The following is a 24,402-nucleotide window of genomic DNA, read 5'->3' as shown; positions in this document are numbered from 1 at the left end:
GCCACCAAGTGTCTCTTTGTCCCCGACTCCCCATTCACAGGAAACGAATAGCAGAAAGAATGAGAAAAAAAACATCTCTCACCTCTAATGAGATAACTGAAGGGTGGCAAGAAAGAAAGAGAAAGTGAGTAGAGAGAGTAAAGGAAAAAAAAGGCAGGGATCTAGCCTTCTATCATGGTAATACTGGGTGTGAAGAGGCAGGGCAGAGATATTGATTTGTGGAAAATGGGCAGAGAGAAGAGGTGATTCCACAGCACCCACTGCCTGATGCCCTAACGATCCTGGTGAGCAACGATCGGACAGCCCGCCCTCCTCCCGTTCACTTCCTCTGGTCAGCCGGGCCGGATCAATAAAACAGCACAGGGCTGCCAGGATGACCCCTGAATTTTATATGACATACCCCTGACCTCTGGACCAATTACGTATAGAGAGCTAACAGGTTGCCTAGAGTCACAGGTCATAACCAATGATGTATATATACACACTAGATGACTGACAAGGAGCGCTGTGTTGAAGCCACTGCGCCTCCATCTTGGCACTCACATTTGTAAAGAAAATATTTTGGAAGGTATAGAAATGCATTTATTAATGTCTACATTTGTTTTTTCCACGTTTATTCTAATAGACACATTAATGCATACTTTCAAATTTTATAGTTTGAGCTAAACATATACAAAAAAATACAGTGCATTCGGAAAGCATTCAGACCCTTCTACTTTTTACACATTTTGTTACGTTACAGCCTTATTCTAAAATAGATGAAATTGGGTTTTTTCCTCATCAATCCACACACAATTCCCCAAAATGACAACGCTAAAAGTTTTGAAGTTGTGATTTTTTTTTTTTTAAATACAAAAAACCCTTAAATGTCACATTTACTTAAGTTTCAGACCCTTTACTCAGTACTTTGTTGATGGAGAGCGTCACTGCACAGGTATTTTCAGTTCTCTCCAGAGATGTTCGATCAGGTTAAAGTCCGGGCTCTGGCTGGGCCACTCAAGGACATTCAGAGACTTGGTTGTGTGCTTAGTGTCGTTGTCCTGTTGGAAGGTGAACCTTTGCCCCATTCAGAGGTCCTGAGCAGGTTTTCATTAAGGATCTCTGTACTTTGCTCGGTTCATCTTATCCTCAATCCTGACTAGTCTCCCAGTCCCTGCCGCTGAAAAACATCCCCATAGCACGATGCTGGTTTTTGCTCTGACATGCCCTGTCAACTGTGGGACCTTATATAGACAGGTGTGTGCCTTTCCAAATCCTGTCCAATCAATTGAATTTACCACCAGGTGGACTCCAATCAAGTTGTGATGATCAAGGATGCTTGATCCTCCAATCAAGGATGATCATTGGAAACAGGATGATCAATGGAAACAGGATACACCTGAGCTCAATTTCAAGTCTAATAGAAAACAGTCTGAATACTTATGTAAATAAGGTCAGATTTTTTTATATTTGTAATAAATGTGCACAAAAATTAAAAACCTGTTTTCACTTTGTCATTATTGGGTATAGTGTGTAGATTAACAAAAAAAAAAAAAATCCTCAATCAATTTTCTAATAAGGCTGTAATGTAACAAAATGTGGAAAAAGTCAAAGGTTCTGAATACTTTCCGAATGCACTGTGTGTAAAAAAAGTTTCTCCTAAAAGTATACTTTTTCCAAAGTTTCTAATGTTAATGTCCCCACTACAACAACACATACTTAAATACATATACGTTTGTCCTTTAAACATTTAATTGAAATACTGTTGATTTACATGAATTCTTATGCTGTTCCTTCTGGGGAGTGACAATATGGCCAACCGGTGGCTTCAAAGCCTCATTGGCCAATACATAGCATCAGCAATCCAAGGTTTATATACAGTACCAGTCAAACACCTACTCATTCCAGGGTTTCTCTTTCTACATTGTAGAATAATAGTGAAGACATCAAAACTATGAAATAACACATATGGAATCATATAGTAACCAAAAAAAGTGTTAAACAAATCTAAATATATTTGAAATTCTTCAAAGTAACCACCCTTTGCCTTGATGACAGCTTTGATTTGTTTAACACTTTTTTGGTTACTACATGATTCCATAGTTCATGTCTTCACTATTATTCTACAATGTAGAAAATAGAAAAAATAAAGAAAAACCCTTGAATGAGTAGGTGTGTCCAAACTTTTGACTGGTACTGTACGTCATTGGTCATGACGAGCTAACAAGCAGCTACGTATCACGTAATAGCTGTAGCAAAAAGTGTTACATTATTTAGTGAGTTAGAGACCTTTTTAGCACCATTCTTTCCTATAGAACACTGGCTATATTATTGTAGGCACTGAAGGCAATCACCGTGACGGAAATCTGCACGGGCCCCATTGATGGCCACAGTCATGGTCATTTTACATGCGGTTGTATTAACTGCTTGTGCACTGAAAATGTTATCAATTAGCATAAACACATCAATAGAGGGCCAGTTTGAGGCAAAGTGGGCATACTATATATGGCATAATGCCTGGGTAGACAAAGCTGAGCTTTCTCATAGAACAGTACATGTGCAGCAGTGTGAATGCCCGGGTAGACAAAAGCTGAGCTTTCTCAGAACAATTACATGTGCAGCAGTGTGAATTGGTGCTCAGACAGCCAATCCACTCTAGCGAGTAGCCTCAGGACTGGGCTGCTGGGCAACTTCTGCAATGCTGTATAATTGACTTGTTTCCTTAGGCAATCTTCAGAATTCATTAAATCTCCCACAGATGGCTGCTGCCCGCCTGATAAGATGATTTGTATACACAGCTTCGTTTCAGACCACCTCCCAGGGAGCAGCGCATCTGGACACAGGATGACTCAACGCTGTCTGTCTGCCTCTTTCTGCCCTCCTGTCTGTCTGCTTGCCTGTCCTTGCCCATTCTGCAGGATCTTTTCCCAGGAGGAAGCCGTAACCATGGTTATCCATGTTGCCCTTTGGTGTGCTTTTATCTGCTGGTGTCATCCTTCCTCTCCCCCTTTTCTGATTCTCTCCTAATGGATGATGACTGTCAAGGGGATGTTTCCTAACGGTTAATGCTTTGATTTTTAGAAAATGTGTCCTCGTCTTCCAAGGCACTTTACTTGTTTTGTTTTGCGAAAAAGAGCTTGCTGCAACAATTAGATTTAGATCTCAGTCGGTAGACCCAGTACAATAACTACCAAGTTCTGCCCACTAGTTTCTTATCCAAGTCCTAAGTAGCTTAGTTGGTCAGAGGGCGACAACGCCAAGATATTTGAAATTCCAAGATGCTTCAAATGTATGCACTCATTGTACCTTAAGTTGCATTGGGGGGGGGGCATCTGCTATGTGGCACCTAAATACACAAAATCAGTCTCGCAAGCTCAGACAAAAAGTGGGGGGGAAATTGCTGGCTCACTTGTTGAATGTATAAGGGAAGTCCATACAAGTCCATAGAATCAACAAGTGTTTAAAACAGGCTGCACAATGTGGATGCCTCTGACCACTTGAGCAGTTTAAAGAAGATCACGTGAAATGTGTGTTTAAGTACTAAAAGTTGCCTTTGGTATGGAACCACCGGGTGAAGCAAAACGCTCACTCTTTCAATTAACACATGACAAATATAGGAGAGCATAAAATAGTTCCCTCAAAGCACAAATAAGCTGATCATAAAACAAGGGAATAAAAATGAGGCGTGCGAACAGATCTGCAGTTTGAGGCAGGTTGTTAGGTTCCCCAGCGGTAATACTGGCTGCCACACATCCTGTAATGAATTACGGCAGGACTGGGAGATATATTTCTGCTCAGATGAATTATACTTCTCCTAAAAATAGCCCTGGCTCCTGGCTGCCTGTCACGGCCCTGCGGCGACAACCTGGCTGGCGCATCGGTAGTAATAGTCCTCCGGAGACCAGAGTCTCAGGAATTAAGACAGCACTGTAGATGAATAAACTAACTGAAGGCGTTCGAGCCGGCAGGTAGCCCTGTGTATCAATGGACTGGAGAAAAGACCCTAAAGTCACTAAGCCGCACCTCCAAACACCGTCTCTCATTTGATAAGGGATTGGATTGTTAGAGCACAGGTAGTGTTGGACTTTGGCACGAAAAGGGAAGCTGCTCATACTAAAATGTATTTATTCAAGAGTCTCAGGGAGTGAAATGGGAATCTAATGGATTGTACACCTGAGAAAAACATTTCATCTAAGAGAAATTCATAGCGCAACACTTTGATTGAGATGGACTTGTTTATTCATACTGACTTCAAGTCCTTTGTTAGCTGATGTGTTGATTACCCAGCAGTCTGTGGTTTAACAGCTCTGATGAAGCCAGTGTTGAACTCAGTGGCTCTTGATTTAGTGGAGAGACATCACTGATCACATTATGGGCCAGAACCCAGAGGTGAGAACAGCGACTGAGGTGCTTCAAGTTTTCATTGAAGTCAGTGGCAGGTCCAAACTAAGAAAGTATTTCTGGTACTGTATATCGTCCACCTCAGAGTTGATTGGTCAACACTCAAAAAACACACAAAGGCCAGGAGCTGTGATAAAGCGGCCAGGCAAACCTCTGCTTTTTTTTTAACCTCTCCCTCTTTCTACTCTCTTTGCTTCTCTCTTTGCCTAGTCCTCTCTGACGCCAGGGTCAGACAAAAGTCACCCAGGCGACCGCTCTCTCCCCCTCTTTCTCTCTTTCGCTCGCCCATGTCCAAGATTGTCACTGCGGAGGGCAAAACACAATGATCTAACAGTGCCACCATGACAAGCAGAAGGCGTTTTTATATATGTATGAGACGTAATCATTCACATCATACGATCAGAGCTGTACTTACATCTGCAAACTTGTGGTTTCTGAAATGGGACTTGTTGCACTTCAAAAGCTGCACGGCCAAATTGCAATCTTGCCGATAGCGCTCCTGTCAGGGAGAAGAATAGAACAAGGGGTGAAAGGGTATGGGTATGGAGAGAGAAAAGGATAAAAAAAGACTAAATGTTAGATGTATACTGGAAACGTCCATTTCTCACAAAGCACTTGGACTTTGATTCTCAGAACGGTGGTTGATCTGTTTCAAGGTCTCAATCTTACCCCCCCCCCCCCACACTGTGGTTCTACACATCTAACTTCATATCTGTTATGAGATAACTCAGAGAGGGACAGTGTGACAACACCCACGTTCAACTCCTCCAGCTTGTCAATGGTGTTCTTGGCGTCCAGGAGTTTGTTGGTGAGCTCCACTATCTCCTGGTCCATGGTCTTCTTGTCCCTCTCCACCTTACGGAGCTGTAGACGGATAATGGTGATGGGATGCATAACGTTAGAAAAGCAGCGTCATGCATCACTGGCGGAGGGATAACTATGTTTAAGTAAGCACACATAGGGATTTCCTCATTGATTACAGCTAATGCCTGTCTCCGCCTCCAAAGGCTGTCGCTATCCACTCAGCTCAGCGGTGTGTTGAGAGAGAGAAACCAAAAAAAGTACAGCCGCAGAAAATGTCATAAAAACGGATCGATGGCACATTATGAAGTGACAGCGTGAGCTCAAAAAAGGTGTCCGAGTCTGTGCCGAGTCACCCTAATAATGCGGTTACTCCCTCTCGCACTCACGCCATACGTTTGGGGAATACAATAACCTAGAACTGCCGTCTCAAACAGCTGGGCAGGTGACACACTGTCGTGGCGTTAAGAGAGCCAGTGAATCGCTTCAGTTAACATCCAGCTATGTGAGTAACACCAAAACAACAGGACCGATAGGTTAGGCAACAATTGATCAAATACTCTGTAGCTTCAGCACTAATATTATCTGATGCATCCTTATAAAGCAGGATTAAAGGGATTCTCTAATATAAACAAGATGTCTCGGATTTCAGAGGTACCACAGGAATAGCTTGTGGTCCTGATTGGCTATGGTGAGTGTTTTTTAAGTAACCATGACTTAGCCAACAAATTGGGATTGCTACAGTAGGGACCTTCACACTATACGTGCAATATTTCTCAAGTGAACAGAAAAAAACAAAAACGCCTTTTCTCTGGGCTTCGGTACGTTCTCTCGCAGAAAACAATCCCTAAACCCCTGAGCTGGAGAACTTCCAGACCAATTAATAGTGTGTGCGGATCCAGATGCAGTGACTCCTCTGTGTGTGTGTGTGTGTGTGTGTGTGTGTGTGTGTGTGTGTGTGTGTGTGTGTGTGTGTTAGCTAGCACAGGCCCAGATTGTTGCATTAATATTTCACCACAGGCTCATTATTTGTTGTTTTTTCATTTAACCTTTATTTAACTAAGCAAGTCAGTTAAGAACAAATTCTTATTTACAATTACATTTTTTACATTTTAGGCATTTAGCAGACGCTCTTATCCAGAGCGACTTATAGTAGTGAATGCATACATTTCATAAAAAATTTTTTTTCTGTGCTGGCCCCCCGTGGGAATCGAACCCACAACCCTGGCGTTGCAAACACCATGCTCTACCAACTGAGCTACAGGGAAGGCCAATTGAGCTACAATGAAGGTCCTACCGGGGGGAACCGTGGGTCGACTGCCTTGTTCAGGGGCAGGACGACAGATTTTTACCTTGTCAGCTCGGGGATTCGATCAAGCACACTTTTAGTTACTGGCCCAACGCTCTAACCACTATGCTACCTGCCCCCCATTAGAGCCTCCAGTGAGCCCACCGCGTGAGGTTTGGACCTGCACCGACGCCCTGTGAACAGCTGAGAGGCCTGGTTCACGGCTGCTGTTCTGACCATCTGCTAACGCAATACCAACATCATTATTGGTGAACACACCAAGCACAATGTCAGGGGGTCCTCCCTGCATCTTCTACCTGACATTGTCCATTTACTAGCTAGATGTTGACTGAAGCCTGCACGGAAGTGAGCACTGAGCAGCTCTGTCCAGTTGTTTTAGAGGTCGTGATCGATCGCGCAACATGATTGGACACTGAAAATAGCAAGATCCAATCCTCAGAGGGACAGGGTGTAGTCACCACCACTAAATCACACTTGGTAGCAAAGAGGAACCGTCATCCATCTGTCCAGAGAGAGTCAGTGAGAGACATATAGACAGAATGAGACCCAGACTATCTCCTGCTCCACTGGCTGCCATGTCAATAATTAACCAATTATCTTTATATATGCTAAACTGAAGAGGCTTAGGAGGAGAAATACAAAATGCACACAGAAATAAGCCAGCCAGCTCCTCATTGTGATGCAGAGAGACAGTTTGACTGGGCAATGCCACATCCATTAAACACCAGAGCGATCTCTTCTACAGCACTTGTGCTGCAGCGCATAACACGCCTATGGTAAAGGGGATATACAGTCTACGCCGTCCTAATATTGAGTTGCACCACCTTTTGCCCTCAGAACAGCCTTAATTCGTCAGGGCATGGACTCTACAATGTGTCGAAAGCTAATCAACAGGGATGCTGTTGACTCCAATGCTTCCCACAGCTGTGTCAAGTTGGCTGGATGACCTTTGGGTGGTGGACCATTTTTGATACACACGGGAAACTGTTGAGCGTGAAAAACCCAGCAGCGTTGCAGTTCTTGACACACCGGTGTGCCTGGTACCTACTACATTACCCCGTCGACAAGGCACAAGTATTTCGTCTTGCCCTCTGCACGGCACACATACGCAATCCATGTCTCAATTGTCTCAAGGCTTGAAAACCTTCTTTAACCTGTCTCCTCCCCTTCATCTACACTGATCAAAGTGGATTTAACAAGTGACATCAATAAGGGATCACTGACTGACCAGGTGAAAGCTATGTCATGGGAACAGTTCCTAATGAAAACTAAAAAGTTTCAATCACTGGGCACACCCAGAGATTCACATATCGCCCAGCCCCTCCTGCCCAACCCAACCCCCATGCATAGGGGCCATAGCAGAGCTACACAGACAGGATGATCGACTGCGGGACATCTAGAGCAGTTTGCCAGGACAAGACAAGAGGATGGAGCGACTTTCCTAGTTCAGAGGCGACAAGCAGAGCAGTAATGAACATGACAACTGCAATAAATGCTCAGGGGGAGGATGGGAAGGAGACGGGAGAGAAATAGAATGATAACGCAACTGCGTAGACCCAGGTTTGACTGATAGCAGCCTGATGATGAGACAGCCCGTCACGATGCGGCAGCATGAGAGAGAGAGAGGGAGAGAATGAGAGAAACAGACAAGAGAGCGAGAGGGGGGGGGGGGGGAAGAAAAGAAAAAGAGACGGATGGTGAGAACAAAAAGACAACAACGGAACATTTCGGTCTCTTCTTTTGGACACTTGGCGAGATCTCCCGTGCGTCATCGGCTAATCTGGTTTCTGATCGCGAACTCCTCTAACGCAGCACGTCAGAATAGGGTGAAACAGGCCTGTCATTTAAGCCTCGACTGTTAGACAGTGGTCCATAGGCCTATTCCCAAGTCACACAATCAACAGAACCGGGACAATTGCGTCAATTTGGGCTTAACACAAAAATAATGGAATCCACAAGGACGAGGAAGGTATTTGAGAGCCGTGTGCTAGGGATGGCGGCGAGTACGCGGTAATTCGATTCGAGGGTCGCAATTCGTTTAATAATTGAATTCAAAAATGTACAAAAATGCAACCATTGTGCAGGTTAAATAATAACGAAAATGTCTGTCAAATGCTGTGAAAACGTGTTGTTTTCCGTTGTGCATCAGAACCACCAGTAATTGGAACAATAGATAGCGTACTGCAAACGTTTTGAGTTCAGCCAAGTTCCACGGTAACATGCAAGAAGTCAAAATGACGAGAGTACTCAAACACAGACATTGTTTTTAACTGCCTATCCCTACTGTGCATTTTTTAAAAAGGCCACCGTTGACAAGGTGAATGTGGGGTCAGAGCATGTTTTGGGCAGAGTAATCCTCTGGCAATTGCAAAGAGATTACCTCACATCAGGGCCAGACTCTCTCACACACACACACACACACACACACACACACACACACACACACACACACACACACACACACACAAACTACCTGTCCCAACCACAAAGCTCCAACCGGCCCAATCAGTCCTCGATCGTTTGTTTTCCTAAAGCTACATCCTCTACCATGACAATTAAAACAGGGCTGGACCGTAATCAGAATCAGACAGTAGAATGTTTGTAGATAATTCCACAGAACATCTGTGGCGTGAATCCAGTCTGGGGAGGGCAAGCCTGTGGGTAATGGGCAGTCAAGGGGGGGGATGGCTTGTAGTTGTGCTCAGATCACTTGCCATGCGGAGAGCTGGCAGTTACACACTACACCAAGCGACATCATTTATTTCCCTGTCAGTATAAAACAGAGCAGCTTGAACTTTGGTTTTGTCACACAGCTATCACAGAGGGCAGGGGATCATACCACAGCCACCAGCAAAGGATCACAGCAAACTATTTCGACATTAGTCAATCTACATATTTATGGGAAATTAATATTTGGCCAGTGGGAACGTTTGCTTTGACTAAACGTGATTGGATTAGAAAGAATAGAGATACAGTATGCACACGCATACACATACCACCAACACACACACACACACACACACACACACACACACACACACACACACACACACACACACACAGAGACGGGCTAATCAAACAACCATCACACATGTGTAAACAGCAGCATACATATAGACAACATAGATGCATACTTTATGTCCTGACACAATATCTGACTGGTGGTTGTTAGATTGTATGGTTGATGAGTCGTATTATAATCATCCAATAAACGTACAGCATCATACATAGGTTACTATGTTTTAAAAGGGACAGTCTGGGATTTGACATTGTGGGAATATGTAAAAGAGTCTCTTTGCACATAAAACCCCTGTTTGTCATCTAGTGTGGTTCGGGAGCGTGTGTAAGCTCGCTCGCGCACACAGACACACGTTTGCCTGGCGTGCTGCCCGAGGGAAAAGCAGAGCTGTGGACCTTCCCATCTCCCCGAGGGGCTAGCAGAGACATGGGTGATAGAGAGAATTGACTTCAATGAAAGGCCAGATCATTCTGTGCTAATCCCTTGCAGCACTCTGCACCACAGAACCTTCCAAAAGAGACCCTGCGGCATAATTAGCTGGCAGGTGTGGGATAATGGCGTAATGAGAGTGCTCTTTAAAAAAAATACACGCTGTATGGGAAAGGTTCTTCCCCAATACAGAACAACTCCACTGACCTGGCATGCTGGGAAACTCCTCCGACATAGAAACATTTGGACGTTGTAGTGTTTGCAAATCTACAATACTTTTGACCAGGGAAAGGTGAAAAGGAAAAGCAGTATTTTGGGAAATGGAGTGCAGGTTAAAGTTGTGTGTAAATGTTTCCTTTAAAAAAAAGGTAGTCACCAGAAGTACATTGAATATTTATGTCCAATGAACACCTATAGATAAGCAAAGAGGGCAGGTGGGAGAGTTGAAAGGTGAAAGGTTACCAGGGAATGAAGCTTCTCCTCCAGGTCCTGGTTGGCCCTCTGGGAGGCGGTGTAGCTGTTCTGCAGTCTGTGGAGGACAGAACGTGTCTCAGTTAATAGAACCGTGTCTACAGAGCTGAGCCCCATCCAGATAGAACACGTATTGGAAACCCACAGATGCTATGCTGCAGAGACCGAGACAGAGCCCACTGGTACAGAACGTAGCACTGCAGTAAAAACAACAACTCAACCACTTCATATTTTTGGTCTTTTTTTCAGTGCAATCGCCTCCCATCATAGTTGAGATTACACGGTTGTCTTCTCTTGTCTGGTTGTCAAATGAATAATTCAAAATTGCCATATAGACCAGAATTATTTCCACAATGAGGCACCAGAAAACGGACAAATCCTGCAGTAGAAGTGTGCATGCAGTTCTCTTGGCAGTCACATCCATGCATATTTAGTTCACTTGATTTCCATTGCTACTCAACAGCAGCGCGGTATGAATCCTCTCAGACTTAATGAAGCCATCAGAGTTTTTGCTCGCTCCGGTTTTCAACAGGTTAGACATTCGGAACAAATTACGAGAGATGGGAGGAAAAGGGAGAGGGGACCGTATTAAACCCATTTCAATAGGACCAATAGCAATTACTTTCCCACTATCCACTGCCTCCTAAATTGGCTAGATAAATTCAAAAAAAAAAACAAAAAAAAAAGAGAGTTTGTGTATTTCATGGAATGCAATTATGTAAAAAGGGCTAAAATGGCAACATGCTGATTTTCCACATAGCTTTGCAGGACATGTTTGAGATGGGGCCCTGCAGTCATGTCCTGAATAGGTATTGATGTTCCTGTTGCATAGATATAGCCTCCAACCCCTGATTGTGCACCACCTTCATCATCATCATCATCATCATCATCATCCGTCACGCTCACAATGTGTAATGGTGAGCAACAGTAAAGAGGTGTGGTAGTCCGGAAGTTCAGGGCACTAAAGAGCGCCACACCTTAAGCTTTCAGTAAGCGTGAATCATGATAAACTATGCTCAAGTCAACTCCCTTTGAGACTTTTTAAACCAAGAAACAGATGTTAGGGGGAAAATAAATCTGTATTAACAAAAAAAAGTCTCACCGCTTCTCGGTCCATTGTTATATTACAAATATTGCCTTTGTATGGTTCAAACCCCATCTCACAGAAACCCCAGAGGGTATGAACGCAGGACTTGTCCTGAAATCCAATCGAAGTCTAAGCAGCACACAAATGACGCTCACCAAGCACTCTGCCCGTCAGCCTTTCCACTGAGAGCGGATTACAAGGCCAGAGTCCAGCAGCCTGTGATCCTCTCCGAGGTCGTGAGGTCTGCACCGGGGCCAGGCTCTAGCCTACTAGTTTCATTTCCTCTTTCTGCAACGAGCCATATTGGGTGCTCATTTGACCACGCAGACGTGAACGTGTCACAATAACTGCTGTCGCCGGGCCAACTGGCCACGCGATTGATTCATTGATCGAACAAATATTGCACATGGACAGGCGCACCGGTTGTAACCTTATCTATATTACAACCCTGACGCAATGACACTAAATAGCTATTTCAGTGTCCAGGGTGATACCAGTGGGTATCAATGGGATTCATAGTACAAAACCTCTGGCATTTTAAGACATATTTCCCAAAGGGCTTTCCTTACCAATAACACCAGCATCTCTCATTGCCCTCTGGACACATCCGTCGTATTCCTCACTAATCAAAAAGGCTTCGCTGCAAATCACCGCCAATGACTTCCACTGTCTTTCCACCCCCCCCAATCAAAAGTGAATAAACACTTGAGCAAAGCTCACCGATTCCCACCGAGACCACAGCGGTACCCATTTACACTTGACATTCAAGTCATTCAGCAGACGCTCTTATCCGGACTTACAGTATTGAGTCCATACGTTTTGTTCACCCTCCCGCTGCATTCCAGGGTTTCAGAGGGTAGACATTGATCTGACTTGGTGCTGATGGACTTCCAAATTGGGGAGAGCAATTACGGTCACCTGATGGCTCCACTAAGAAGTCAGATTGAATAGTCTGGCAGCCGTAAACTAATCAAATGAAGTCCTCAGAAAGTCACGTGAATGCTGCTAAATGGGTCTGGTAAACTAAATAAACAGCTAAATAAAAAAAAATTGTAGTCGTAATTACAACCACTGGCTTTTCATTCCCAGAGCCTTTTCAGAGATTGATCTCTGAAAACGTCTGTAACTGCGCTGCTCGGTGATAATCAGACAGGACATAAGAGTGGAGCACACCAGTTAACTAATGGTAATCCAAATGAACCCTTAACTTTGCTGAGGCTGCATTTGAATGGTGTGATCATCTAGTACGGAAATGCAGATGGACCCTCGCATCCCACATAGGCATGTGATTTATTGATGGAAACACTGCAGGGATAATTGAAAGTGACTGGTTGCTCAGAGCGAAAAACAGGAAGATGCCTCTTGATTGGAGATAAACTGGGATGATTGCTTTTGAAATGTGACACACACACACACAGTTTCCCCTGGAATCTTGACTTAAATGTGCATTTTCACATTACCGCAACCCAGAGCCAAAGCATTCGTAACAGTAAATGAGCAAATCTATTTCTCCACATACATGCGGACAGCAAGATAAAAATGAAAATGGCACATTTACATATAAAGCTATTGGAAATGTATTAGAAAATAATTCAAAAAGCAAGCAACATATTTAACAATTAAAATGCTTAAGAAACAAAATGGCAACCATTATCACCCGACAGCAGATATGGGAGAATGTGTTGCCGCCAAGTCCCATTTACCAGCTTCAGCCCTGTGTCCTCCCTCTGGAAGAGCTTGTTTCCTCGTGTGGTGGTGAGAAACCTCATTGATCATTACCATGACACTCCATAATAACATAAGCTTTACAATCTCATTAAAGTGAGAGAGTTTGTCTCATTAAAAAGGTGGATTATGCATACCCCGACCATTACGCAAGTCATTTTTGCCTCTTTTTTTAACCTGCATTTAAACTCAGAAATTAGGAGCAGAAAAAAATATTCTCAAATCTATTTTAAATTGTTTGTTTTTTTTAGGAATCAAAGCGCGCATTTTCCAGGCTTTTCAAGACCGACTTCCGCTAATAAGCTTTTAAAGTTATCGCTAAACTGTGAACATTTTAAATCTTTATTTAACAAGCTACAAAGTTGTACACAGATGGGACTGGGCCTGCCTTTTTCTTCAGAAGTAACTTGATTGACAAGCAGATGTGTAGAGATTGATTTCTTAACCAAAAACCGAGAGGCGGGTTTGCAGGTGTATTGCCAGGGAAAGCCGGAGACGCTTTCAAATCAAGAGGTTCTTTAACCACCGGAAAGATTGAAGGAAAGACAAATGATTGAAGAACCACGGTTGTGTGCCCGTAATGTGGCATAGAACGAACTAAAGAACATAAACAACTAAAACGTCGTTCTGGCTCAACATTCAGGCTCTTTGAGTTCCAACTCAAAAAAAGGACTGGTGGTCATGTATTGTAGAGGAAGGCCTGATGTCACTAACGAGGGCTGACAGAGGAAGTGTGATCGGGCGCTGAAGAATCCTATGGTAACATCCTCCCATTGAACAACGCTCTGAAATATAGATAGATACATCATAGATAAAACAGCATAGACTTCCTGGAATCTACATTCTTCTCCATGTGGCAGAAACTTAACAAAACTCCCCCAACCTCGCTCTCAAATAGACGATCCAACATGCCCAGAGGTTGAAGGAATTAAAGTAACAGCTAGCTGCATAAACAGATGCCTAAGCTCTCATTAATTCAACAGCTTTGATCAGATTCATTAAAAATGGATTGCCGGGGAAGGTATTCATTTCATCTTTCTGTTTCCGAAGAAAGTGAGGTTGGGAGAGGAAGTGAGTTGTGCGGTGTAACGGAATGAAACATTATCCGTGTCGCGAGGTGGCAAGAGCGCTTCCCGTAACATTGGTAATGGGCTCAGGAAATGAGGGAGGTTAAACTCGTCACCTGCGGAACTTGTCTCTCATCTTCTCCAGGTCGTCGCGCGTGCGACCCATCTCCCCCTGCATGTAGTGGCGGCTGGTCTCAAACTCAGTCTCCATGGCCTCCATCTTGTGGGTGGTGTGGGAGAGCCGCCGGCGGAGGTCTTCATTCTGCTGCTGCAGGATCCTGGAGGGGAGAGAGGTGAAGGTGGAGGTGGAGGGGGGGGGGGGGGGGGGGGGCAGTCAGCCCAGGTGCAGTGGAATGGTTCACAGACAGTATTGTATTCACACATAGTGACTAGACTGACAAGACAAACAGAGAGCCATGGGAACTTGCTTCAGCCACAGAACTCACCCAAAATTCAGGGACACAGTTTATTGAAAATAATGTCAATGGGAACAGAGAAAATTCATGATTAACAACTACGATTAACATGTGGGAAAATTGGCATATGTGAAAGAAAGGACCATGCATATGAGTGAGTGCATATTTATGACAGAACGTGTGTGTCTTTTCTCTGTGTGTATGAGAGAGAGCGAACACATGGTTGTCCACAGCACTGGTGTGTGTGTGTGTGTGTGTGTGTGTGTGTGTGTGTGTGTGTGTGTGTGTGTGTGTGTGTGTGTGTCGGGTGGCTGCCTGCCTTTGTCCTTGTGTGTCTGTGGAATTTAATGGGAGCAGCTGTTAGGATGCTGGGGGGACGGAGCAGCTGCCATGGGACAGGACACATCTGCCATCTGCCACAACCCACTGTCCACAATCCTGTCACCACACCGTGTGTCGCACTATGCAGCATCCAGCCACCCACTGCCTGCACACTCTGATTAAAACCACTGTTTTCAGGGTCTCCGTCCTACTGGCTCAGACAGGCCACAATACCTCTGGGACCGCTCTGCTGCATGACAGCAGTTAGCAGCATAAAACATCTCCGAACTACAGTCCACTGACGTATGTTTAAGTAAGACTTCCGGCGGGCTCAGATTAGGTTGTGAGAGCCAGGCAGCTGATTGGGCAGACGGGGGACCACAACAGGAGGGTCCAGGTGCGTTACCCTGTCACAGGGTATGATTGGGTGTGATAGGGTGGAATGAAATTAGCCCTCGCGTCGCTATCTGTTCCCCGTGCTGCGTCTGCAACAGTCAAAATGGGACATTTTCCCCACCTAACAGCTGGCAGACAAAATCTTGAAAATCGACACGAGCCCCGTCCAAACTTCCAGAGCAACAGGGTAAGTCCTCTTCACTAAGTCGACAGCTCCAGAGGGGAAGGAAGGAGAATGCCCACGTGTATCCTACACGCGCAGACACACTTGCCAACCAAAACCAGAGCGGCTCAAGAAAAGAGAACATCAATAATTCATGGTATGTTACGGTTGGTGGGGCGGCAGCCAATGTTTTATTCTATAATTACACACAGGATTTCACCGTTTCTGCATGGTTCTGTTTTGGCTCTTTCAGGGCACGGGTTTGAGTAAAAAGGCAGAAAATTGGTTTTTGGCACAGTCTGTGGGTGCTACCCTGTAACCCTGTACACGTTTACTTGAGCTAAGTGTGTGTGCGCATACACACAACACATATGTTTATGTGGATTGTGACATGAGGGACATGAGCTCAGATTCTATTCAGATCACGGAGAGTGGGTGTGTATAAGAAGCCAAGCTTACGCCTTACGTTTAAAAAAAGAAAGAGAAAACAGCAAAAGGAGCGTTATCCACTCTGCTATGCTGTAAATACACGTAAGCAGTGAGGGAAAAATGTACATGAATTATACGGTAGAATACACGCTTTCACAGAACTGCTGCTGCTGCTAACCAATGCACAGTGTGTATAAAAGCAAGGCGTGGCTACCGTCAGATCTAACCTGGATGATTGAGCATTACGGTGCAACAGCAAAGCAAAATGAGCATGTCACAGGATAAAGGCATCTTGCAATTACAGACTACCCAGAACCTGAGTGCACCGCGGTCAGGGTACTTTTTAGGCTGTTACAAACACCTCTAACAGCCTTGCACATGGAGATGCTCCCCGGGAGCCAAACAGGAGGAGGAGGAGGAGTGGTAAATTAAGGTGCAATGGGGAAATAACTGTGATAAGAGGAAATATATATTCCCAAACTTTCAGAAAGTATTTTGAAAAGACTGGGATTGGGAAACGGTCTTTCAATTCACTTGTAAAACATATCCTTAGAGGTTCAGGGGTTTTACATGTATTATACCAGGGTTTCCAAATTGGTGGCCTGTCCCAAGTTTTCTAACTACATTTTTTTCTTGTTTTAAATTGTTGGACATAAAAAAGACTAAAAACACCAAAAGTATTCCCACACAAGAGATATACACCGAGTGTACAAAACATTAAGAACATCTTTCTAATACGGAGTTGCCCTTTTGACCTCGGTATCGAAAGCGATCCACAGGGATGCTGGCCCACGTTGACTCCAACGCTTCCCACAGCTGTGTCAAGTTGGCTGGATGTCCTTTGGCTGGTGAACCATTCTTGATACACATAGGAAACTGTTGAGCATGAAGAACCCAGCAGCAGTGCAGTTCTTGACACAAACTGGTGCACCTGGCACCTACTACCATACCCTGTTCAAAGACACTTAAATATTTTGTCTTGCCCATTCACCCTCTGAATTGCACACACACACAATCCATGTCTCAAGGCTTTAAAAATAAAATCAGTCTTTAACCTGTCTCCTCCCCTTCAGCTACACTGATTGAAGTGGATTTAACAAGTGACATTAATAAGATATCATAGCGTTCACCTGGATTCACCTGGTCAGTCAATGTAAAGGGAAAGAGCAGGTGTTCTTAATGTTTTGTACACTCAGCGTTTCCAAATGTAAGCAAGGTTTGAAATGACTGTTTTAGTCAAATATTATATCCGTTTGGGCTTCGAGCTCAATTTACAGTCTATGAATGATTTGTAATTATGTTCCAGGCCCCTTGACCATCTGTTCAATAAAATAAAAACATTTAAATCGGCCCGTGGCTGAATCTAGCTTTTCATCCCATTAGACTTTGTCCTTGTGATCTTTGAGAGGTGAGAGAAGCAGGTGTGCGCATCATAGTGAGACGCTACTAAAAATGACCGCCTTCCCTAGGACTCTGACGTCTGATTTCCCTGACGGCTTCATGGCAACAACACGGTCAGTCATCTTATCACTGTGGCCATGACGTCGTGTGACGTCTCTGTCTTTCATAGGGGCCATCCCATGGTAGTCATAACCTGACACTGGGTGACAGTGTAGAACAACAGGTACACGCCTGGAAGGATGCATCTGTGTGTTATGTCTAGTCAGCCATACATACAGACAGACACGGCATAGGAAGAGAGGTAAACAAAACAAAAACATACTGCTAAAATACAACGAGCAAGGGTTGACCATGTTTGGTTGAGGCCGTTTAAAACTCAGTGAGGCACGGCAAGGTATAGCGGAGAATGGGAAACCATTTCTGACAAAACAAAACTATTGTGACCTTAGTTCGATTTTTCGGACCTTTTCCCGTTCAGAAGAGTATGGTGGAAACAACGGGAGGAAGAGAGGAGGAAGATCTGTCTGTCAGTCGATGTATTGGTAATCCCATTCATCTGAGAAACAGTCCTCCGCAGCATACGCAGTAGACGAACAGCCAACACTCTATAGAACAGCATGACAAAACTCCTCTACCGCTGGGGCGGCAGACTCAGCTCTGGCCTATGTGGAGACTTGGTGCCTTGAGGAACTCTAGGGCAAGAGTGGGTGGTTAACGGCGGCACTCAGCTCCAGTTGTATTCAGTTAGTCAGACACAGAATCATTCAACATCCCACACCAGCACAGGGGCATCTAGGCCAATCAGTGACATTGCTTGTGTGCCACAAAGCAGCTTATCAGCATTTACCACCACAGGGAAGGGGGGGGGGGGGGGCTCCAACAGCAGCTACGTCAGCGGCAGTTCATTAAGCATTGCTGCCTGACGATACCCATACATGTGGATAGTGGCCTGACTATATTTACCCTTTACATCTCGTTCACTGTAGTGTACCAGAGACAGCGCTGGGCTGGGCTTTACTGCGAGAGGCTAAAATCACACATCACACACGCAGTTGATAGATTTGGTAGTAATTAGCTGACTATAGGGATTCTTTTGGAAGAGGAAGTGGAGTGGAGGAGGACAGCAGGACTGATGGAGGTGAAAGTTTGAGCTGTAATTACAACTAGTGTTCTGTCTCTGTGCTAGTGGTCAATCCTGCACGGCTGGTGGTGCAGAGCTGCTTTCATCATTAGCTGTGTGGAGTTTTCACAGCTGTGTGTGTGTGGGGGGGGGGGGGGGGGGGGGAGACACCACTGAGACACCACTGATTACATAGATTCACTTTGAGCCCAGGCTGGGGTGGGAGGAGGAGGAGGCAGGGGGGGGGTGTGGGTGACGGATGTTGGCGCTAACAGCAACCTGCTCCTCTTCCACTCTCGCCAACCTGCGCAGCACCCTTCCCACCACAGGGCCTTGTCATCCTAGCACCATCTGGGATCAGCCATGTCTCTATGAACCCTCCCTCCTCTCAGTGTTACTGACGCAGAAGCTGGGCGTCTGAGTGCGGCCTGCCCGGCACCCTCTCCCCAGGAAGTGTCTAGACGGGAGCAGCTGGGGCTCCTGGGCAGGACTGGCTGTGGCTTGGTGCCAACCTGGCCGTCTCCTATGAGCAGCCCATCTACCCAGTGCCAATCAGGTCGCGCCACCCGGGGCTACAGCTTCCCACACAGTAGACTGAGCTATACAGTACACACTGAGGAGGTGTCAAAACTGGGCTCAGAGTGAGGCAGGCAAATAGACACAGAGACCCATAGCCCAAAAAGTCATGCTGAGATTCACTTTTCTGTTTGTTTAAACTGTAAGTCAAATTGAGTATTTTCAATCCTGTGGCTGAAGCATTTCTCACAGAAAATACAGCACATATTTGTCAAAGGAGATTATAAAATAATGACTTACTTGATCCTGTCTGCATCTGATAAGGAGTCCTGCAACAACATAAACATCCTATTAGTTTGGCCATTGTAGATATGTTTGCAACAAAACAGACATTTTGCTGGACCGGCAATCGTTACTGGCTGTAATTATTCATTTCTTTTAAAAAAGGCTCTCCATCTACAACCTTGAGGCATTGAGCTAGACAGACAATGAACAGACCTGGGAAACATTGGGCATGCACTCCGTGACAACAACACACATCATTTCAAAAACACTCACCGGCGTTCAAGGACTGAACTAAGCAGAAAATTGTACAAAAAAAGGTTCCGCATTTATATTATCCAATTTTGCGCCGCACAGAATTCAGATTCCAAGGTAGTTTTCAGTGTTAGCCACATTTCTGTTGAAGCCAAAGGGTTACAGAGATAAGCAGCCAGGGCAGAATTTGACATGTCTCTCAGAGACACAGGCCGATACGTCCACGTCTCACGGAGCTATGAAATCAATTTGACAGCCCCTGTCATTCTGCAAACCAAAAAAAAGCCTTCGGTTTACACAGAAGAGCAGCCTGTGCATCTACTGCACTTAAGTGGCTAGTTATCAGCACCACATTTATGAATACTGTATTCTCATCTCTGTAGAATATTTGCACAGTATTATATCAAGAATATCTTCACGACATAATGGCCAGTCTCAACAACGGCTATACACCGAGTGCACAAAAACACTCATGATCTTTCCACTGACCAGGTGAAAGCTATGATTCCCTTATTGATGTCACTTGTTATTAATTCCACTTCTAATCAGTGTAGATGAAGGGGAGGAGACAGGTTAAAAGTTTTTTTTTTAAGCCTGGAGAAAACGCAATATTAGGAAGGTGTTCTTAATGTTTTGTACACTCAGCGTAGCGCTATAACAGAATGCAGTGCATTAAAATAAAAATATCTAAAAGTACAAAAAAAAAGGATGAACTAACATGACAGCTGCACAACACTGACCTTTTCAGTTTGGATTGGACTCGAAAGCTGGCTAGTGAATACCACTTGATTGTTTGTACAGCACATTTCTACTCTCGAGCCATCAAGGGAAATGACTTACCTTCAGTTATTGGGCGAATGTAATTTCAATTTATAATATGACGAGAGTTGTAACTAAGCAACTCGCATGTTGAATCTGCTCGACACAATACATATATTTGTTGAGAAGGCTTCCAATTATTTTTCTGGAAGGCGTACAACAATGGAGGGGGGGAGGAAGAAAGAACTTCTCCTCACATACCTTGACCTGTGATAAAATAGAAAAAGAGAGGTGTTGTGATACTGTTTCAGAGTGAGGAGGCTGGGGCACGTATTTAGCTGTGGGTTTATCCATAGCGTCCTTGTGCTGTGTTCTGGTGTCCAGCTGAGAGGACTGGTGCTGGTGATGGTCTCTCTGCCGACTCTTGTCCTTGCAATCAGTCTCACTGCAGCGTCGAGAGCTGGAGTCCCCGCCACCCCCCACACGGCTGTAGACGGGCCCCTCAGCTTTGGGCCTCGCTCCCTCCCTAAGGGGGCCTGCCCTGAAGGGGTCTGCCCTACGCTTCTCTGCATTCTGGTTAGGGATGTCCTTCGGGGTGGGGTGCCAGGTCTTTGGCCGACCTTTTTCCTTCCTGGAAGGCCTGTCCCTGTCCAGCGCCGAGGACCACTCGTCCCACGGCCGGCTCATCGCAGACTTCCTCTCGGTTCCTCGCTTCTTCTTCGCTTCGGGAGTCAGGGGAGAATTTTTTGCCTGGTGCTGAGGCTGGTTTCCCTTAACCGGTCTTGTGTCCTCTTGCAGTTTTCCACCCAGTATTTGCATTCTGGCAGGGCTGATGACCCTGGTGGTGACATCATCCAGGAAGTTGGAGAACTTCAGCTTATTTTCTAGGAATTGGATCATTCTTTCTGAGGTTGCTGAGCTTTGCGAGGTGGATGATGGGGTTATATGTCTGGTTGAGGTGGTCTTGGCCAGAGACCTCCTCTGGGGCTTCCGGCCACGGCCTAGGCTCTGGCCCAGCATCTCGGCAGACTTGGACTTCCTGAGGTCTGAGAAGTGGACGCCCAGCTGGTTGGGCTGCTTTAGGATCCCCTTAGGAGGGAGGGCTAGTCTCTGGAAGGAAGTCTGCTGATGGCGCTGACCTCCTCTGGGAACCAGGATCTCTGCATTGTCCTTGAAGACAAGTGAGCGCTCCAGGCTGCGACTGGACTGGGCTGGAGAGGTAGAGTAGCCACCTCGCTGGGAGTCATCTGAGCAGAGGTCTTCATCTCCAGAGAGAGCGAGTAGGCCCTCACTGCGGCTCAAGAAACGTCTCATCCCCTGCAAGTCCCTGGCTGCCTGGTTGGCTGTGACGCCTCTATGGCTGAAGATTTGGGCTGGGGGCAGGACGGTAAGATCCAGGCTGGAGACGTCCAGCTCACTGTCCGAGAGCAGAGACCAGGAGGAGGAAAATATATTGCGGCCCTCAGGACTAACTGGGCATTTCAGGTAGGGGTCTGTGAACCTTGTTCGCTGAAAACCTGGAGTATGGTTTGGAATGCGAATTACCTGGCAGGGGTCAGGAGGGTTGGGGCCAGCGGTGTTGGCAGGCGCGGGCGGCGTGCTCCCACTAAGGTCCTCTAGGAACGAGGGCAAGCTGTTGCGCGACTCGCGGTGCTGAGGCGGAGCCTTGCGGTACGGCTTCCTGGCCGGGGTAGCGCTCGTCATCCTTGGTGCTCAGCGTCTGTCCGGTCGGTTATTCCTGCCAGGAGACAAGCATTAGATGTGGTAGAAGCGCCAGCAGCCCTGAGCCCTGCCCTGTGCAAAAAGCCAGCTGTAAAGGTCTGTGTCCAGTTCCCCTCCCTTTCTCTCCCTCCCGACCATGCATACTCTCTCCCTGGCTCTCTCCACTCTCCCTCTCTCCTAAAGCGGCTGCAACAAAAAAGTGGTTTGAATCAATAGGCTTTGATGAGAGCAGTGGCAGTGGGCAGTAAAAGAAACGGCTGCCTGGTGAAAACTGTCTGTAGTGGAGAGTGGAGGGAGGGGTATGGGATGCCACTTCAAATAAACATCAAACACAATTCATGTGTCGTGATGGATTTTTAAAATTTTTTTTTTAATATCTGCTCTCAGAATTCTGTCTGCAGAGTATGTGTGTGCATACGTGTATCTGGAATAGAATGAGAGAGGAAAATCTGAGCATGCCCTCAAGCCTACAATTGATTACAAGCAGAAGTGCGTTTCCAATAGAGAAACTCTTAAACTACAGTCCACTGACTGGAAGCATTGTGGGCTAAGTTTAGAATGTAAAAACTAGGCACATTCATTAGGAAAAGAAGCCACACCCCCTACCAAAATCGAAACAATGGACCAAACACACTGATGCTCCGGAAGGCACTTTTAGGAACACAGGGACACCCACACACACTAGTGGCCGTAAATGAGTAAGAAGCTGAACAGGAGAAGAGCCTGTCACTATATCTATTCTGATTGATGACTTGGCTTTTGCTGAGTCACTCTGTAGACCTGTGGATCCGATTGCCACAGAGAGTGGAGAAACACCAGAGCCGTCTATCCTTCCTGCAGCAGAGAAGGATACCGTAGTCCTCTCTATATCCATTATACATGTTACTTATGCCCCAGTCAGATACACTCGTTGCACTGTAAATGTGTCCGCATGCTTTCCAGCCGAAACAGTTCTGAAGAGTTTGTGCATATATCATGACATTTCGGTCTTTGGCAAGGTTTCTTTTCCCCCGGTTGTTTGTGCACACCTTTTTCAGAGGCAAGCTAAAGTCGGTAGCCAAAGTCTACGCCCCTTCATAAGTGAACATTAGGGATTCTTCAATGAAGTGTTTGTCATTCAATGAGACAAATCATTTTTATGCAATTTTTTTCACTTGAGAAACACTGCAGCAAACATCTTAGTTGGAAGTAATATTGCGCGACAGATCTCCTTGGCAAAAAAACGTGAAAAGTAATGACAGATGAGTTATCTTTGAGGACTATTTTGAGGAAGTGTATACTGGCTACGGCATCTAAAAAATAAAAAAAAATGGACACAGTACTATTGCCGCGTTTTTCTAGCGATGGTCTTTTAAGGGAGTATGCGAGCACATACCCGCCAGCCGAACTGAAGTATGCCGACAACTTAAGCCACAGAAATCCTCTTAAGAGGTTCAGATACAATAAACCAGATTGAAGACCAGCACTCAAGATAACCTAAAAACATGCCACTTCGATACAGCTAAGACCAGAAGTGGCTTCTTCATGGCAGGTTAGGAGAATTTACACAGGTTAGGGATATTAACATAGCAGGTTAGAAGAAGTATGTTAAGGTTTGGAAAAGGGTTTGAAGCGGTGTGTTTTTAGGGAGTCCCATCAGCACTTTGCTATGTATCCCTGAGGAGAGCATTCTGGGAAATCTGAATGATTAGGAAAACATTATGGAATAAAAGAAGGTCTAACCACCTCTGGCTTTGTTCAAAGATTCCCAAAACAGTGCATAATTGCACGACTGGATTATGCCCTGGGGGGACCAATGAACATAAGCCATTGATCAGTCCACCGCTTCCTGGGTCACAGATGCCCCCTCCACCCCTGTTCTCTCTAATGTCCCACATGAGCAGCACAGGGGTGTTCATCATGTTGCTATTTTTACAGTGTGTGCACCCCGTTGACTGGTTCAATGGGGAAAATAAAAGGGAGGGAAAGGCTGGTGCGTCACAGCGGAATTCCAACGAAAGATCAATGACCTTCCCTGTGACATGACAGAAGCTTGTGCAGTGCGGAGGGGTGGGGACACATGGTCAGAACTAGTGTATGCGATGTCAGAGCAGAGTGCCAATCAAATCAAACTATATATGTCACATGCGCCGAATACTGTGAAAAGCTTACTTACAAGCCCTTAACCAACAATGATGTTAAGAAAAATAAGAGTAAACATTTGTTTTACTAAATAAGGGGGGGGGTTCAGGTTAGTCGAGGTAATATGTACATGTTGGTAGGGGTAAACTGTCTATGCATAGATAATAAACAGCGAGTAGCATCAGCGTAATGCAAATAGTCCGGGTGGCCATT

At 45.4% G+C, this 24,402-nt stretch overlaps 1 protein-coding gene across 4 annotated transcripts in view; it reads right to left on the bottom strand.

Annotated features, from left to right (window-relative positions):
- tjap1 (tight junction associated protein 1 (peripheral)) overlaps positions 1–24,402 on the bottom strand; it is an 83,977-nt gene that overhangs the window by 9,311 nt on the left and 50,264 nt on the right. For 2 of the 4 annotated variants that reach the window (XM_029753036.1, XM_029753038.1), the window contains 6 exons: positions 21,892–22,084; positions 19,351–19,379; positions 14,405–14,566; positions 10,401–10,467; positions 5,137–5,244; positions 4,796–4,879 (listed from right to left, as the gene is read on the bottom strand). In XM_029753036.1, the coding sequence (XP_029608896.1) occupies positions 4,796–4,879; positions 5,137–5,244; positions 10,401–10,467; positions 14,405–14,566; positions 19,351–19,379; positions 21,892–22,050 (609 nt within the window). In that variant the 5' untranslated portion in view covers positions 22,051–22,084. Of the gene's footprint in view, positions 1–4,795; positions 4,880–5,136; positions 5,245–10,400; positions 10,468–14,404; positions 14,567–19,350; positions 19,380–21,891; positions 24,288–24,402 lie in introns of those variants that run through there. The other 2 variants (XM_029753037.1, XM_029753039.1) reach the window with 2 other exon arrangements.

Source organism: Salmo trutta, chromosome 5 (genome assembly GCF_901001165.1).
Source record: "Salmo trutta chromosome 5, fSalTru1.1, whole genome shotgun sequence".
NCBI classification, from domain to species: Eukaryota; Metazoa; Chordata; class Actinopteri; order Salmoniformes; family Salmonidae; genus Salmo; species Salmo trutta.
The sequence above is the reverse complement of the archived record's forward strand: the minus strand, read 5'-3'. Positions and strand labels throughout refer to the sequence as shown.